The sequence below is a fragment of the Lissotriton helveticus genome, chromosome 12 (assembly GCF_964261635.1).
Source record: "Lissotriton helveticus chromosome 12, aLisHel1.1, whole genome shotgun sequence".
Lineage (NCBI taxonomy): Eukaryota > Metazoa > Chordata > Amphibia > Caudata > Salamandridae > Lissotriton > Lissotriton helveticus.
In genome coordinates, this window is record NC_136073.1 from 117289898 (window position 1) to 117308921 (window position 19024).

Below are 19024 nucleotides of genomic sequence, written 5' to 3' on the forward strand. Positions count from 1 at the left end.
CATGCGGTGTTCCCTGACTGTAGTGCCAAACTTGCGGAAGAAAACATCTTCTTTCCCAAGGTAACCCACCTCTTGGATTCCCTGTCAGGTGGAGTACTAGGGAATGCTCCACGATTTTCTCTGAAAATGGAGGCTTGAACCACCAAGCTCTCCAAGGTGGGGTGCTGGGTTAGGAAATTGGTGTCCCATGGGGCAGGGTAATGGTGGCAGCCAATTGTCCTATTCACAGGAGCCCTTGTGCAGGGGCTGGACCAGGTCCCATGTAGGAAGTACATTAGGGTTTCATCAAATGGAAGAAGCGGTTCAGAAGGGGTCACTACCGGCTGAAGCACCTCCATCAGGACGGTCATCTTGAGAGCCACGGAGAGCAGCTGAAGGTCTAGGACTCCGCCGCCCTCCTCACCACCATAGTATATTAATCTCCCTGCGTATGAGGAGAGACCAAGCCAGTAACTAGGGAGGTGTCCAGTCCACTGGCATCTGCCAAACCTTCACACCATGTGTCCTCGATGACATCTAGAGGCTGGCATTCATCAGGATCCAGTGGCCTCTTCCAGTCATCCCCAAGTCCTAACCCATAGCAATAGGACACAGGCTCTGGCCTGGATGGAATGCCTCCAGTAGGTGACAGAGTTGGTGTCGGGTGATGCCCATATGGCTCCAGTTAGGAGTCGGTATGAGTATGGGGACAGCAGCAGTGGAGCCTGCGCTGGGGAAGGTCGAGTTGGTTTGACTGGTGCTAGTCCAGATCTGTCCATAGATCCAAGGGTCCTGATTAGAATCAGAGGCAAACCGGTGGTTGGAAGACCAGTAGGGGCCTCTCCCAAGCCTATGTGGTCCGAAGGTGCTCCAACAGGGACGGGCCACCCAAATATGAGGTGCAGGGCCTCATTAAACTCAGTGTTGGGCGTGGGTCACTCCAGCTCCTGTCCTGGAAACTCAGAGAGGCGCAAGCACAGGTTCAACTGCAAAGCCAGGCCTCAAATGTTGATGCTCCCTCATCTCATCAGATGACTTCGACGGACATGGCAAAGTCGAAGACCTCTTTTACTTCTTGTTCTTATTGCGCTTGCTGGACTTACTCAAATGCCTGGAAGTCTTCAAGTGCGATGAAATGTGCTTGGAGTGGGTCGGCGACTGGTCCCAGGACTTCCTATTGAACAGGGTAAAGACCATTGAGGCGTTGCACGTCGAGCGTCAACGAGTTTGAGGGACCACTCCCTCAAGGCTCTGGGGTGCATGGCGTGACAGTCGATGCAGGTTTTAGCGTCGTGGTAGCGCTCAAGGCACCAGAGGCAGACGAGGAGTGGGTCTGTCACCATCATTTGCCAGTGACAGGTGCCACAGGGCTTAAAACCAGCCTTCCTTGTGGACATCCCTGACACACCAGGCGACAATGTCTCAAAAATCTTAGACAAAAGGGTTGAGAAAAAGTCAGTGATAAAATTACTGGAGGCAGCTCTTCTACGGATTTACACTGACTGGCGCAGAAAGCAAAAGACTCACGACAGCAAGCCTGGGTGGCACCTATATAGGCACTGCGCACATCACTTCCGGCAGGGAGAACGATGCCATGCGAAGCCGAATGACACCACCTACTGGCGCGCAGGGATACTTCTCACTAAAATGGTCCAGATCCAGTCTGATGCTTGGGGATAATTTTAAGCTATAGAATTTGCACCTAGAAGTCTCTATCAGATAAGAACAATACCTAGGCAATAATGCAACTAACTCTTGCATCAGAACAAGAAACATGGTGTGGTGCCTCCACAGGGTACACAATGCTAGGTTTCCCCCTCCCCTCCTTGCACCATCACAGAAAAGTCTACTTTAATGGAACTAATCTCTCCATTTCCAGCATCACAGTAGGGCACAGATCTTATAATTGCCAGAGGGTACATATCCCTGGAACTCACCACACGAGTTCCAGCACCCCCATTTAACACATTCCTAAGGATCCAACATACGGAACATGTTTCTAAAATCACCTCTCAGACCCCTGCATCAAGCACAACTCAGGCTATGGGTTCTACATAGGTCACACATCCATGTGACTCACCTCAATAGCCTCTACAAATAAAAAGGACACTGACGATGGACTCTCCGTAGGGTAGACACCGCATGGACTCTTCTCCCAGTCCCTGCACGGCCTGGGATCTCCAAAGGGTACATGTCACTGAGACTCACCTCACCGGCCCCTGCACCAACCACAGGCCACAGACCCTTCTGATAGCCATAGGGTAAGAACCCCAGGGACTCAACTCTCTTGTGCCTGTAACCCAGAGCCAAGGAACACAAAGCATGGACTCTCCAGAGGACACATCACTGGGGGTCACCTCACCAGACCCTGCAAAACAGCAGGACACAAAGGATGGACTCACCAAAAGGGACATGTCCATAGGTCTCACTTTACTAGCCCTCTCACCAAGTACAGGACACAGACCTTGGGCTCTCCATAGGATATGCATCCCTAGGACTCACCTCACAGCCCTTACCATGCAAAAGCATACAGAGGATCGACCCTTCATAGCATACACTCTGCGGGGACTCACCTCACTGACCTCTGCACAACCACAGGTCACCAGGGTTGGATTGGGAAAAAGAATTGCCAGGGCAAGCTCAAAAAAGTGGCCCACATTTGCAGATTGCGCCTTACCAAAAAACAAAGGGTGGAGTTCTCTAAAAGAGGCATATTTTCTTAACTTCGGGAACATTTTTAGAAAAATGCAAATGTTGCCTGCATGCTTTGTTCACAGATTAGTTCACACTGGTCAACCACACCTGAATATAGGCGAGGCCACTTCTCAGGCCCCTTGCTCAATCTGCACACATTAAAGGGCCAGCCCAGCAAGAGACTGGAAATGGCACCTCTGCCTCCCCCTTTGGTAGAAGGAAGGTAACAGAGGCCCATCTGCCTCCAGAAAGACTGCTTAGGCCCCCATTGGGCGGCATCTGAACAGCACAGACAAAGCCCAAATCAGCCCCCATACTATCCAAACAATCATCTGCAATGCAATAGGTCACACATTTACGCACATTTGAGCTATTGGCATTGTAAATGACAATGCCTTTTATTTATGTTTTGGTTTTTAAAACATAAATAAAAGGCATTGTCATTTACAATGCTAATAGCTTAAACTCTCGCAAATGCGAGACCTACTGCATTGCAAATGCTTGAAGGCATCGCTGAGTTGCCCCTTCTGTCTCCCATGGCCTCTGAAGAGCTCCCTGTTTGGTCCGAGTTAGATAAACAAGCCGGTGGTGACAACTGCACACGAGAGACCCTCCTGCAGTAAGAAAAGCTCATTAAAGAAAATAGTGCTAACAGACTAAAGAAGTCTTGCCCTGTAACAACCAAAGTAAAAGGGCCAGTAAAGAGTAAAAGGGCCAGTCCTCATGGGTGGTAACAAATGAAAACAAGGAGGGACTAACAGGCCTAATAACGAATCAGAAGACAACATTTACGAAGGACAATGATACAAGCCAATGACAAATATGGGCGGAGAGTGGGCGGTGCTTTAAGTACATACTCCAATACATACTCCAATACAGCATATCTTGTGAAGCAGCTCATGGCCCAGGCCCGACCTAAAAAACGGCCCACAGTTGCAACTTAGATACCGACCCATTGCCTGAGTGCCCACCATACCAGTCTGACCCTGCAGGTTACACAGCCAGGGATCCTAGAACCTCCCATGGATACGTGATCCTGGGACTCATCTCACCATCCCTGAACTAACTACAGGACACAGACCTTGGACTAGCCATAGGGTAAGCACCCAGGGGACTCATCTCAGCAGCCCCTGCACAGGCATGAGACACAGAGCCTGAGAGCCACAATGCATGGATGTCACTGCGGCTCACCTTACCAGACTCTACAAAGCAACAGAAAACAAAGGATGGCCTTTCCATAGGGTGTATATCCCTAGGACTCAGATAATCAGCCCCTGCACAGCCACATGACACAGAGCATTGGAATTCCCAAGGGTATGGGTTCCTGGGTCTAAATTTACCAGCACACGGCACAGTCACAGAACTCTAAGGATGGACTCTCCATAGAGTATAAACCACTGGGACTCGCCTCACCAGCCGCTGCACCAAGCACAGGGCACAGACTGTGGGATCCCTTTAGCTTAAGGTATGCTCCCCTGAGACTTATCTCATCAGCCGCTGCAAAGCCACTTGAAACAGAGCCTGGGACATCCTTAGGGTACATGTCCCTGGGACTCACCTCTCCAGCCCCTGCACAGATACATGACACAGAGGTTGGGATCTCCACAGGGTAGATGTCCCTGGGCCTCACCTCGCCAGCCCCTGGACAGAGTCTGGGCTCTCCCTAGAGTGTGTGCCCCTGGGACTCACATCAAGAGCCCCAGCAGCACCATATAACATAGACCCTGGGAACTCCATAAGATACGCACCCCTGTGACTCACCTCAACGGCCCCTGCACAGCCATAGGATACAGAGCCTAGGCTCTCCATAGGGGACATATTCCTGGGACACTGAACAGCCAAATGACACAGTCTGGGATGCTAGGATCTCCAAATGGAACAAGAACCTGTGATCTCAAAGGACAGACTCCAGCAACTCACCCCATGTGGGGTGTCCATGCAGATGTCATGTCTGATCTCTCCTTGATAATGGGGCGCGCACCTACACGGAATGGCGGGTCACTGATGAAGAAGAGATAAAACTCACCTCTTCTGGAAGGGAACTCCCAGAATCTGTATCATGAATCCGACAGCCAGGCACACCGCCAGGGCTGCCCACAGCACATGGAGCCGGCAGCACACACATAGCCTCATGGTCCTGTGGAAAAAGAGAAAGAGGAAGAGGGAAGAAATGTGAGAACTTGGGAACAGGTACCACCATCATGAGCTATTCGTGGTGTTTTAGAGACAGTCAGCAACATGTATTTACATCACCAGCATTTACAGGTAGCAAAATGTATAGGTGACAGCATTTACACGCCGTTGTTAACATTTACAGACAGTCTGCAACATATCCAGCAACAACATTTACACAGTCTGCAATCTAATCATTCTACAGACAGCATTTACAGACAGTCAACAACATGCACAAAAAACATCCATAGACAGGCCCCAACATGTATAGGTTACAACATTTATAGACAGTCTGCAACATCTACAGACAACATTTACATAGTCCAGAAAATACAGTGCACAAGATTTACGCACAGCCTGTAACATATGCAGACAACATTTACAGACAGTCTGTAACAGTGACAGATAGCATCCGTAGGCAAACAAAAGCATTTACTGAAAGACATATATAGACAGCATTTAGATACATTGACTGATTTAGAGTTAGGGTTTAGATTTGTGTCCTCATGTAATGCAACTGGTGCTATGTAAAGTGCTCTGATACCCAATTCGGGTCAAGTTTGCGCTATATAAAACTCTGTAAAAAATAAAATAGAGTTTGGCGGACAGGGTGCTCTCCTGCAATAGCGACGGAGGGGGAAAATCCATTACAACGCGGGTTTTACACCGCAGTGCCATTACAACGAGGGTTTTACAACGCATGTCGTTACCACGACTTGCGCTGGAGGGCGCTCTAGACTAAGGAATAGTAGATTTACTATTCCAACACCTTCCCTACTGTACGTAGGCTGGTGTTGGAATAGTAAATCTTACTATTCCTAAGTCCAGCACCCTACAGCGCAAGTCTTGGTAACGACTTGCACTGTAAAACCCTTGTTGTAATGGTAATGCAGTGTAAAACCCGTGTTGTACCGTCATACATCCGCGACGGAGTTCTCTGTCCATCCTTCTCTTTGTCCGCCTGCCGGATTTAGAGTTGGGTGGATCGCCAGGTTTACATCGATGTATTCAAATTTAGCCTGTTGTTGCACACATTCCTCCGAGGGCTCGAGGAAGTAAAGGACATTGAAGGAAACCCGTCCAATCATCCACCCCTTTTAGAAAGGGTGATTGGATGGCTTTTTTTTAAACTGCCTGTCACTGCCAGGAATAACCTGGCGGTAAGCGACACTAAAAGTTAAAAAAAAATGCCAAAGCGAATCGGTTTTGCCTATGAGACCCACTGGCTTTGCCAATAATTTCTAGCCATGATGCGTCAAGCAGCCATGAAGGAGAGAGCAACACAGAGAGTGGGCAGAGGCACACAAGGATGAGAGCTGGAAAATACATGCACTCTCATGGAGTGTTCAACCAAAGAGTTAAAAGTAGTTTCCCATTAGTGATCAGTGAAAGGATACAGTCAGCCAATCACCAGGGTGATATGGTCTAGGAGAGGGACAAACACAGAAGAGGAAGACAAGCCATCAAGTAAGATGGAAATAAATGAGAGTGATAATAAAGTCAACCAATGGTAAGTAATAAGCGGGCTGTAAGACCACTCCAAGTTGACAATCGGTCTTTCACAAGTGTCATCGATCTATTTTACAATTATTTATTTATATATATATATATATATATATATATATATATATATATATATTTATAAAGTGTGTCAATTAGCTTCAAGCAGCCACAAAGATTATAGGGCACTATATGAGATTGATTTACCAGTGGGGAGTGGAGTCACTTCCACAGAACTTCATGTTGTGCCTCTCCAGAACTTCTAGAAGAATTTCTCGAGTCTGAGGTGAGAAAGAAAGATAGGCTCTAGAAAGGACCACTGTATTGGAGTGTTCTGTAGTGTACTGTGGATACCGGCATGGTAGGTGACTGGAAGGCTATCGCTGGCCGACCTGAATGCTTCTCGAGGACAGGTCAAGCTGGTAGATCTTGGAAAGGTAACCTGGACCTGCATTATAGGTAGCTGTGTACACCAGGCAAAGAGTGTCAAACCGTGATCTTTGTTTCAGAGGTTGCCAGTGTAGTGAGGCAGGGCATAATATGAACATGTCGGCTCAGGAAGAGAGTGGGTCAGGCTGCCTTGTTTTTGAACTATAACAGGTTATCAAGGTCATTTTGAAATAGTGAGAAATGGGTGTGAACAACAGTAATGAGGTCCTTAAATGTACAAGTAAAGATGGTGCAATGTTATTTTTAAGGTCGGTTTGACATGAACACATTGTTAAAGAGTGCCTGAGAAACTTAGTTTGTATGGGGCCACTGAATGTAGGAAAATGTCTTTAGCGGGTGAGTACATTTATGCGTACTAAAAGTTTACACTATACAAATGTGGGTTATCAACATCAAAATGCTTTTTGTTTTAAGCATGTGTTCATCAAATGAATCACATTGATTAAGCGTATATGTTAATATAAAGCGGAATTCACATGTGAAAAAGAGAACACATGAGCAGGGCATTCAGAACAGCCTTGATTCGTAAAAAAAACTTGTTTTGCATATCTTAAATTCGTATCAAAAGTATTTTCCTAAATAATTTAATTTGCCAGTCCAAAGGGTCCATGAAATGGAGTGATGATCAGCTAAAGAAGTGGTAGGGGAATTTGAAATGGCAGAGTAAGTGGCTACCAAATACTCTGTTAGCAAGTGTTGTTGCCAGTAGTCCTTTTGAGCATGGCACCCATCTCTTTACAAATAGAAAAACAAGCATTTACAATGCAATGGTTTCGCCTTTGGAAACGTTAGAGCTATTGGCATTGTAAATGACAACATTTGTATTTATGTGTTGGTTTTGAAAACAGATAAATAAATGGCATTGTCATTTACATTGCCATTAGCCTCTGCAGTCACTCTGCAGTCCCTAGCACTCCATAGCACTCCCTAGTCACTCTGCACTCCATAGCACTCCCTAGTCACTCTGCACTCCCTAGCACTCCATAGCCCTCCCTAGTCACTCTGCACTCCCTAGCACTCTGCACTCCCTAGCACTCTGCACTCCCTAGCACTCTGCACTCTGCACTCCCTAGCACTCCATAGTCACTCTGCACTCCCTAGCACTCCCTAGTCACTCTGCACTCCCTAGTCACTCTGCATTCTCTCGCACTCCCTCGCACTCCTGCACTCGGCACTCCCTTGCACTCTGCACTCCCTTGCACTCGGCACTCCCTAGCACTCCCAAGCAGTCCCTAGTCACTCTGCACTCCCTTGCACTCTGCACTCCCTAGCACTCCATAGTCACTCTGCACTCCCTAGCACTCTGCACTCCCTAGTCACTCTGCACTCCCTCGCACTCCCTTGCACTCTGCACTCCCTTGCACTCTGCACTCCCTTGCACTCTGCACTCCCTAGCACTCCCTAGCAGTCCCTAGTCACTCTGCACTCCCTAGCACTCCCTAGCACTCCCTAGTCACTCTGAACTCCCTAGTCACTCTGCACTCCCTAGCACTCCCTAGCATTCTGCAGTCCTTCTGCTCTCCCTAGCAGTCACTCTGCAGTCACTCTGCAGTCCCTAGCACTCCCTAGCACTCTGCAGTCACTCTGCACTCCATAGCACTCCCTAGCACTCTGCAGTCACTCTCCACTCCCTAGCACTCCCTAGTCACTCTCCACTCCCTAGCACTCCCTAGTCACTCTGCACTCCCTAGCACTCCCTAGTCACTCTGCACTCCCTAGTCAATCTGCACTCCCTAGCACTCCCTAGTCACTCTGCACTCCCTAGTCACTCTGCACTCCCTAGTCACACCCTATCACTTCCTAGCACTCCCTAGCACTCCCTCGCACTCTGCACTCCTTTGCACTCTGCACTCCCTTGCACTCTGCACTCCCTAGCACTCCCTAGCAGTCCCTAGTCACTCTGCACTCCCTAGCACTCCCTAGCACTCCCTAGTCACTTTGCACTCCCTAGCTCTCCCTAGTCACTCTGCACTCCCTAGTCACGCTGCACTCCATCGCACTCCCTCGCACTCCCTTGCACTCTGCACTCCCTTGCACTCTGCACTCCCTTGCACTCTGCACTCCCTAGCACTCCCTAGCACTCCCTAGTCACTCTGCACTCTCTTGCACTCTGCACTACCTAGCACTCCCTAGCACTCCCTAGTCACTCTGCACTCCCTAGCACCCATTAGCATTCTGCAGTCACTCTGCACTCCCTAGCACTCCCTAGCAGTCACTCTGCAGTCCCTAGCAGTCCCTAGCACTCTGCAGTCACTCTGCACTCCCTAGCACTCCCTAGCACTCTGCAGTCACTCTCCACTCCCTAGCACTCCCTAGTCACTCTCCACTCCCTAGCACTCCCTAGTCACTCTGCACTCCCTAGCACTCCCTAGTCACTCTGCACTCCCTAGTCACTCTGCACTCCCAAGTCACTCTGCACTACCTAGTCACACCCTAGCACTCCCTAGCACTCCCTAGTACTCTGCACTCTGCACTCCCTAGCATTCCCTAGCACCCCCAGTCACTCTGCACTCCCTAGCACTCCCTAGTCACTCTGCACTCCCTAGCACTCCCTAGTCACTCTGCACTCCCTAGCACTCTGCAGTCACTCTGCACTCTCTAGCACTCCCTAGTCACTCTGCACTCCCTAGCACAACATAGCACTCTGCAGTCACTCTGCACTCCCTAGCACTCCCTAGCACTCTGCAGTCACTCTGCACTCCCTAGCACTCACTAGCACTCTGCAGTCACTCTGCACTCCCTAGCACTCCCTAGCACTCTGCAGTCACTCTGCACTCCCTAGTACTCCCTAGCACACCCTAGCACTCTGCACTCCCTGGTCACTCTGTACTCCCTAGCACTCACTAGCTCTCCCTAGCACTCTGCAGTCACTCTGCGCTCCCTAGCACTCCCTAGCACTCACTAGTCACTCTGCACTCCCTAGCACTCCCTAGTCACTCTGCACTCTGCACTCACTACTCTGCAGGTGACAATGCTCGCCATGTCGGCTGCGTCAAAGGGGTGACAGTGGTCGCCATGCAACCCATGTCACAGCGGCGGGTGACAGTGCTCGCCATGTCGGCTGTGTCAAAGGGGTGACAATGGTCGCCATGCTGGCCGTTGCACAGCTGGTGACAGTGGTCGCCATGTTGGTCGTTGCACAGCTAGTGACAGTGATTGCCAAGCCGGCTGTGTCACAGGGGTGACAGTGGTCGCCATGACGGCTGTGTCACAGCTGATGACAGTAGTTTGAATGCCGGTTGTGTCGCGGCGGGTGGCAGTGCACCCCATGCCGGCCGTGTCACGGGGTAACAGTGGTCTGTGACAGTGGGCGCCATGCCTCCCGTGTCACAGCGGCAGGTGACAGTGCCCGCTATGTCGGCCGTGTCAAAGGGGTGACAGTGGTCGCCATGCTGGCCGTTGAACAGCTGGTGACAGTGGTCGTCATGCTGGCCGTTGCACAGCTGGTGACAGTGGTCGCCATGCTGGCCGTTGCACAGCTGGTGACAGTGGTCGCCATGCTGGACGTTGCACAGCTGGTGACAGTGGTCGCCGTGCGGCTGTGTCACAGCGGCGGGTGACAGTGCTCACCATGTCGGCCGTGTCACAGCTGGTGACAGTGGTCGCCATGCCGGCAATTGCACAGCTGGTGACAGTGGTCGCCATACTGTCCGTGTCACAGGGTTGACAGTGGCCACCATGCTGGCCGTGTCACAGCGGGTGACAGTGGTCGCCATGCCGACCGTTGCACAGCTGGTGACAATGGTCGCCATGCTGGCCGTGTCACAGCGCGTGACAGTGGTCGCCATGCTGGCCGTTGCACAGCTGGTTTCAGTGGTTCCTATGCTGGCCGTTGCACAGCGGGTGACAGTGGTCGCCGTGGTGGCCGTTGCACAGCGGGTGACAGTGGTCGCCATGTCGTCCGTGTCACAGGGGTGACAGTGGTCGCCTTGATGGCCGTGTCACAGCTGATGACAGTGGTCGCAATGCCGGCTGTGTCACGGGGTGACAGTGGTCCATGACAGTGGGCGCCCTGCCTCCTGTGTCACAGCTGGTGACAGTGGGCGCCATGCCTCCTGTGTCACAGCTGGTGACAGTGGGCGCCATGCCAACCATGTCACACCTTGGAAACCCCATTCTTCTATTTCTGGATGTTTACTGTTTTTGGCCGAGATTGTAAACAGATCCGACACTCGCTAAAGAAAGCTCTTTAGCGGATCAGCCTGTGTAATAAATTAATGCCAAAAAGCAGGTTTTGTGACATTAAAACAACAAAAAACGGAGCAGGATTTTCAAGGAATTCAGGCCCTAGACAAGGAGAAGAAGAGATAAGCTGTGCAAACAGGCAGGCATGTCTTGTAAGACGCAGGCCCCTTTAAAGTGCCCAAGAGCAAACATGCTGGGGGTATTGTGAAGACTCAAAGCACACAGGAAGGCCGGCTCCTGCCTGAGCCCGGCTGCCATTAGTCACCGTGGGGGCCAGTGCTCGGAGCCCCCCCTGACAATGGCTTCTGCAGCTGAGGTCAGCCCCCGGCCACCTGTTTGTTCACCAGGGCAGGCCGAGCCGCAGGGAGGCTCATTTAACGCGTCCCCCCCAGGGTGGGACACAAAGGCCCGAGATTGGAGGGGAGGGGGTGTGTGCAGGGTGTGGGGGGCGGTGTGGGGTGGGGGGGCACTCACCTGGTTCTGCTGCTCTCTGACAATATACTGGGGTCACCGTCTCAAAAGACGGGGTGAGGGCGGCGGCCCTGCCTGGGTGGCATACTTACAGTTCCCCTCTAGCGCTTGTTAACACAGTATGTTTTTCACAGGCACTATAAATAGCTGATAATGTTTCTCTCCTTTTTAATGACACTCTGGTTGCAAAAGGTTAATAAATGGAAACCTGGGGCGAGAAACACGGCCCTTTTATCAGTTATTTATAGTGCCTGGAAAAAATACTGAGGTTGCAAGCGCTATAGTAACACAATTTATATTTAGAATACTTAGTATACATTTTTTTTATTACAATCTTTATTGTCTGTATTAGTTGTAATCCTGGCTCACGTCTATTGGCCTGACTGGGCAGAAGCATCAGAACACACGGTTTGTGAGGGGAAAGCTCAGGAGTGGATGGGCACGTGGGATCTCGGAGGGCGGGGGGGAGGAGAGGGGGGCAAAGGATTCCGCTGGTAATCTAAGCCCTAGGGTTTCAATAGAAGCCGCTCCAGTCCAGTCCATACGACGAGAGATGGAGGCCTGGGGAGGAGAGAGGGGCAGATAAACAAAGAGGCCAAACAGTGAATGTGCATAAGATTGACGGGCACACGGTCAGCGGGAGTGGGGACGGGCACACGGACAGCGGGAGGGGGGACGGGCTCACGGACAGCGGGAGGGGGCGGGAACGGACAGCGGGACATCGCGCAACCCACCCCTGCAAAGGACACTTCCGAAATGGCGAAAGCAAAGCTTAAAAATTTTTCTTTTTAAAACACGCCCACAGCCGCATGACGTGGGCAAAAGCCTAAAATTCTCGGGAACGCCCACGAATCTGCTCCGGCATTGACGGACAGATCTCTGTTCCAATGGCTAGCCTCCATTTATGGAGCTAGCCAATGGAACAGAGGGGCGGGACTACACACACATACTCTAGACAAAAGATTTCGCCTGCACGAAGCGCAGCTTTCGACAGGCGAAACCTAAAGAACAATCAGAGGGACCTTCGGATCTGCAAAATGGAGGACCCACGTACCCCAACAATGCTAACAGAGGATCAGGTGAGAGTGGCAGCTCAATCATAAGTGACACAGTAGAAAAAACAGCCCTCCAGAAGGAAGCTACGTGTACGCACGTCCATGTCAAATGGGGGAAATCTGCATGGTAGACATGGCATTTCCGGCATTTGTGTGATCTAGTAGGGACCAGTTTAGCCAAGACATCAGGAGTGACATACACTCGCCGTAGGTACTTGTAATGCAGTATTTTGTGTCTATGGTTCCCTGACACTAGCCTAGTTGCATAGAGCAATAATACCAGATAGTGTCCAAGAGGGTAGTGCCCAAATCCCGCTTTCATGCCACTCAAGCCCTCACCCTCCATAGGCTTCAATCCAATGGAGACAAGGTAAAGTTTAGAAACTAAGTGGCTGTTATCGGGGGACGCAATCAGCAGGCAGAGCGGGGCTAATTCCCTTCTGTAGGCAGCACCGTCAGGAGCATGCTATGAAGACGGTGGAATGTTTACCTGTCCAAGATTAACAATCAGTCTATGTTGGCCATCGCAGAGGCGGCCTTGAGGACTCCCTCATGAAACAGGTCACCCAGAGTTTGCAGGGCGCTATGACGGCAGTCACAGACAGTGAGTCACCCCATACTATGCGCTGTCCCTCTATTGCCTCCACATCTTTCTCACATCTTACAGGGCTATGCTGCACAGTAAGACCAGGTGAGACCCTGCACCACTGGTGCCCTTACTGTTCTTAGTGGGGCAGCTGCCATATATCATCTGCTGTCCACAATATCAGCAAAGCCTCCCGACTGCAGTCAGTGCTTCATAGGCAGCCGGTCCTCCTCACTCCTCAGCCCGCCCACGGGTAACAGGTCCCATTTGCAAAATAAAATCATGGCCGCGCTGTAACTGTATTGGTGTGTCCGCTCCGGTCAGGCAGCCATCCACGGAGAGGGGGCGGGCAAAATGGCGGGCACGGATGCGCTCTACTGCTGCAGAGTCAGACCTCATGTTGGAGACAGGGAGGTTGACCTGAGCTCAGAGCATAAGCGCCTAGCCGCAGATCATGCAGAATGGGCTGGTGAGGGCGATCACGGCAGTAAGTTAAATCACTCAGAGAACTCTCCCAGTTGTAATCCTGGCTCACGTCTATTGGCCTGACTGGGCAGAAGCATCAGAACACACGGTTTGTGAGGGGAAAGCTCAGGAGTGGATGGGCACGTGGGATCTCGGAGGGCGGGCAAAGGATTCCGCTGGTAATCAAAGCCCTAGGGTTTCAATAGAAGCCGCTCCAGTCCAGTCCATACGACGAGAGATGGAGGCCTGGGGAGGAGAGAGGGGCAGATAAACAAAGAGGCCAAACAGTGAATGTGCATAAGATTGATGGGCACACGGACAGCGGGAGGGGGGACGGGAACGGGCTCACGGACAGCGGGAGGGGGGCGGGAACGGACAGCGGGACATCGCGCAACTCACCCCTGCAAAGGACACTTCCGAAATGGCGAAAACAACTTGTAATGCAGTATTTTGTGTCTATGGTTCCCTGACACTAGCCTAGTTGCATAGAGCAATAATACCAGATAGTGTCCAAGAGGGTAGTGCCCAAATCCCGCTTCCATGCCACTCAAGTCCTCACCATCCATAGGCTTCAATCCAATGGAGACAAGGTAAAGTATAGAAACTAAGTGGCTGTTATCGGGGGACGCAATCAGCAGGCAGAGCAGGGCTAACTCCCTTCTGTAGGCAGCACCGTCAGGAGCATGCTATGTAGACGGTGGAATGTTTACCTGTCTAAGATTAACAATCAGTCTATGTTGGCCATCGCAGAGGCGGCCTTGAGGACTCCCTCATGAAACAGGTCACCCAGAGTTTGCAGGGCGCTATGACGGCAGTCACAGACAGTGAGTCACCCCATACTATGCGCTGTCCCTCTATTGCCTCCAGATCTTTCTCACATCTTACAGGGCTATGATGCACAGTAAGACCAGATGAGACCCCGCACCACTGGTGCCCTTACTGTTCCTAGTGGGGCAGCTGCCATATATCCTCTGCTGTCCACAATATCAGCAAAGCCTCCCGACTGCAGTCAGTGCTTCATAGGCAGCCGGTCCTCCTCACTCCTCAGCCCGCCCACGGGTAACAGGTCCCATTTGCAAAATAAAATCATGGCCACGCTGTAACTGTATTGGTGTGTCCGCTCCGGTCAGGCAGCCATCCACGGAGAGGGGGAGGGCAAAATGGCGGGTACAGATGTGCTCTACTGCTGCAGAGTCAGACCTCATGTTGGAGACAGGGAGGTTGATCTGAGCTCAGAGCAGAAGCGCCTAGCCGCAGATCATGCAGAATGGGCTGGTGAGGGCGAGCACGGCAGTAAGTTAAATCACTCAGAGAACTCTCCCAGTTGTAATTCTGGCTCACCTCTATTGGCCTGACTGGGCAGAAGCATCAGAACACACGGTTTGTGAGGGGAAACTCAGGAGTGGATAGGCATGTGGGATCTCGGAGGGCGGGGGGGAGGGGGGCAAAGGATTTCGGTGGTAATCAAAGCCCTAGGGTTTCAATAGAAGCCGCTCCAGTCCAGTCCATACGACGAGAGATGGAGGCCTGGGGAGGAGAGAGGGGCAGATAAACAAAGAGGCCAAACAGTGAATGTGCATAAGATTGACGGGCACACGGACAGCGGGAGGGGGGACGGGCACACGGACAGCGGGAGGGGGGGCGGGAATGGGATCACGGACAGCGGGAGGGGGGCGGGAACGGACAGCGGGACATCGCGCAACCCACCCCTGCAAAGGACACTTCCGAAATGGCAAAAACAAAGCTTACATTTTTTTTTTAAAACACGCCCACAGCCGCATGATGTGGCAAAAGCCTAAAATTCGCGGGAACGCCCACGAATCAGCTCCGGCATTGACGGACAGATCTCTGTTCCAATGGCTAGCCTCCATTTATGGAGCTAGCCAATGGAACAGAGGGGCGGGACTACACACACATACTCTAGCCAAAGATTTTGCCTGCGCGAAACGCTGCTTGCGCAGCTTTCGACAGGCGAAACCTAAAAAGGAAAGGGGAGATGTGACTGTCGCTGTGTATAGCACAACGTTTTAGAGATTTCTGAAATGTCATTCAGTGTCACATCTCCACAAATCATGCACCTTTGTTTGCTCTTTTCGCCTTGATATAGTTTACAGATGAGCAAAACAGGTGTCAGCTGACAAATTTTTGTGAAACTATACCGATTTTGACGATGTCAATAAAATGAACTAGAAGAGGAATTGCTGTAAGAAATGCATCACCCATGACTGAATACGGGAGACGCATCGCTGGTGGTGAAAGCGGCGAGCCAGCGCGGGGGGACTTTGAAAGAGCGCCTACACGCGTCAGACTGCCACGGGGCCAGGACCGGACTGCCGGCCCCTCCCCCTTGTTCCGGGGGACTTTAAGAACATCTCGCGCCTCCCGCTTTGCAGGAGACGCATCGCTGGTGGTGAAAGCGGCGAGCCAGCGCGGGGGGACTTTGAAAGAGCACCTACACGCCCTAGACTACCACGGGGCCAGGACCGGACTGCCGGCCCCTCTCCCTTGTTCCTGGGGACTTTAAGAACATCTCGCGCCTCCCGCTTCGCGGGAAATGCATCGCTGGTGGTGAAAGCGGCGAGCCAGCACGGGGGGACTTTGAAAGAGCGCCTACACGCCCCAGACTGCCACGGGGCCAGGACAGGACTGCCGGCCCCTCCCCCTTGTTCCAGGGGACTTTAAGAACATCTCGCGCCTCCCGCTTAGCGGGAGATGCATCGCTGGTGGTGAAAGCGGCGAGCCAGCACGGGGGGACTTTGAAAGAGCGCCTACACGCCCCAGACTGCCACGGGGCCAGGACCGGACTGCCGGCCCCTCCCCCTTGCTCCGAGGTGCATTTAACCATCTAGCTCCTCCCGCCACGCGGGACGCGCAGGGCTAAGCCCGGGCAAAGGGCGGGCCGTCTGTGGCCGCCAGGGGCCAGAAGAGGTCGGGCCGGCCCCCCCTCTGACAAGAGCCCCTGGAACACCGACGGGAGCAAGGAATGTGCTGACAGCCGGACCTAAAGTGAGTCTGCACAGCGGGAGAAGCAGTGGACAGGGCGGCTACTGAGAGACTGCTTGTTATATTGGAGGGGGTGGTGGACTGTCTCAGGTGGTGTGTTGGTTTGTGGAGTAGTGGGGGCAGTGGAGATTAGGATCTACTAAAGATCGCAAAGGGTGTGTTGCACAGATGTTGCAGAGTTGTCTATTACTTGCCTTCTAGTCCATTGCCAGAACTCAAACATAATGGCTGACCCGGTGCAAACAAGGTCCTCTACATTAAGCGCTAACAACCCACCCAAATATCGCCCTGCAATTAAACCAAAGGGGGGTTCCCCCTATGCCCGCACAGCCTACGGCAATCGATAGAATGCTGCGTAAAGCCATTGGTAAGGTCTCTAATGAAATCGAGCGGACTGAGAGGCGTCTCTCTCCAACTCCGCAATTGGACCTTTTCTCCTTGACCCAGGATTCGGAGCCTGATAGGGACATGACCCCCCCAACTATTTCATTAACAACTCCAGGCTCAGATGTTTCTTGCGCCCAGATAGAGAGCAGTAATGAATTAGAAACAAGGGGAGTCGGGGGTAATGCACGTACCACTAAAAAAAATGGCACTAGTAAAAGGAAACCCAGGCAGAAGAAACGCAAAACTAATCCGGTCTTAAAAGCCCCTATTGCATGGGGACACAGGGGAAAATACGGGCCTTATATTGAACTCACAAGTCCCCCCGAGCTGGGTGTCCCAAATTCTTAGTGACCTTCAGAACCACTTTGAGCAGCTTTTGAACACTCAGATGAAACAAATTATGAGCAGGCTGGACAAAGTGGTATCCCTAGTAAAGACGAGGGGGGTGGGCACAGGTAGTATTTTGCCTCCTCCACCACCTGTAAAACATATTGATGCTGAGGTAATTATCATGAACCCGCCCGTTGTACACCAGTGTAAACCCTCAGCTGGGAAAACTCTGGTTAACACAGACCCACCATTGCCCCCAAACCATAATCACCTGCACACCAGTAGCGTACTTAACAGACCCATCTCGAGCCCAAGGCAAACAACTCCTGTTTTGCCAACAGATTTGTTATGTCCACCCCACTCGAAAGAGTTACAGACCAATGGGAAACCTAATTGATTACCTTGCATAAACTTACCACCCGAGGCGGCTCCATATGTTATTATTCTTACGGGGGTCCCAGAGCTAAGGCCTGGCCATTCTGAAGTTCATGACGAACTAAAGAATAAAGTAATGTTTTGGCTAAATAGGAATAGACCAATATCAGGAAAGGTACAGGGGGAAATTCTGTTGGCGTGGAGGGTGAGCCGGCTGGGGAATAGTCAGAAGGACGGTACCGGTGATTGTGTGGTGGTAAATGTTAGGGATCGCAGAGCAGTAGACCATATATTGAGCTGGGGACCGGGAAGCCACTCAAGCAACACTAGATCTTTGCCCCTCGGCTTTTTCTATCCAAAGGGATCCCTTAGTATGGGTCAAGATACCGCCCATTGTTCCAGCAGGGAAGATTGCCACGAAGGGATGGGCCAGTATCGTGAATAGCAGAGTAAAATTTGATGAATTATGGAATAAAGTCGGATTTTTGAATAAACGGAAGAGTTGTAATAATTTTGAAGTCGCTGTGCGATTGGAAATACGGCACAATGTTGCCGCAAGTGTTTTCCAGTATCCCCCGACGACATATGTCCTGAATGGAAACTGGGGTGCACTAAGCCTGAGAAATAGATTTGGCCCCCTCATGTCATTAGAGGAGCTCGATTGACTGAAGAGAGTGGGAGGGCTTCTGCAATCCAACCCTTCTGCTATAGACAGTAGTCATGCTATTTTCTCGCCCACAATCCCATCTTTCCATTTGATAGCGAACATGCCTCCTAACCAAGGAGTGGAGTTTGTGGACAGGTCCCTTGCTTACCCCACATCAATTACCCGTGTTTGTGGAAGCCCGGAGGGCAATCAGGTTAGGCTAGCAGGGAGTGAGGACCCACTGGGACTGGATTACATCGCCCAGCAGCGGCAGGGCCCTGATGTTTTATATATTCGAACTGGGAACAATGAGGATAGTAATACTAAAGGGCCATATCATCATAGTCCAGCTACACCACACAACAAGGAGAGACTTACTCAGGAAGGGCTCAGTTTGATATCATGGAACGTAGCCGGTTTGTCATCTAAATTGGACAACCAGGAATGGAGGCAGTATATTACTGGGTTCCAGGTAATCTGCCTGCAGGAAACCTGGGCAGTGGACTGTAGCCCCTTTTACTTGGCGGGGTATAAGCGTTTTTTTGTTCCCGCACAGAAGACTACCTCGAGAAGAGCCATGGGAGGGTTATTTATTTTTGTGGATCTGCAGTTAGATGGTGTGTGGACTAACTTAAATTGGAATTCCAATAATATGCAGGCACTGGGTTTTCACACACACGAGATTAATGAGATTTTGATTAACCTGTACAATGCAGTACCAGTGAA

The 19024-nt window shown here is 51.3% G+C and overlaps 1 protein-coding gene across 3 annotated transcripts in view; it reads right to left on the bottom strand.

Annotated features, from left to right (window-relative positions):
• The window catches only part of GAL3ST4 (galactose-3-O-sulfotransferase 4), a 122929-nt gene that overhangs the window by 25683 nt on the left and 78222 nt on the right, over positions 1-19024 (bottom strand). For all 3 annotated transcript variants that reach the window (XM_078671004.1, XM_078671002.1, XM_078671005.1), the window contains exon 2: positions 4700-4810. In XM_078671004.1, the coding sequence (XP_078527130.1) occupies positions 4700-4806 (107 nt within the window). In that variant the 5' untranslated portion in view covers positions 4807-4810. The remainder of the gene's footprint in view (positions 1-4699; positions 4811-19024) is intronic.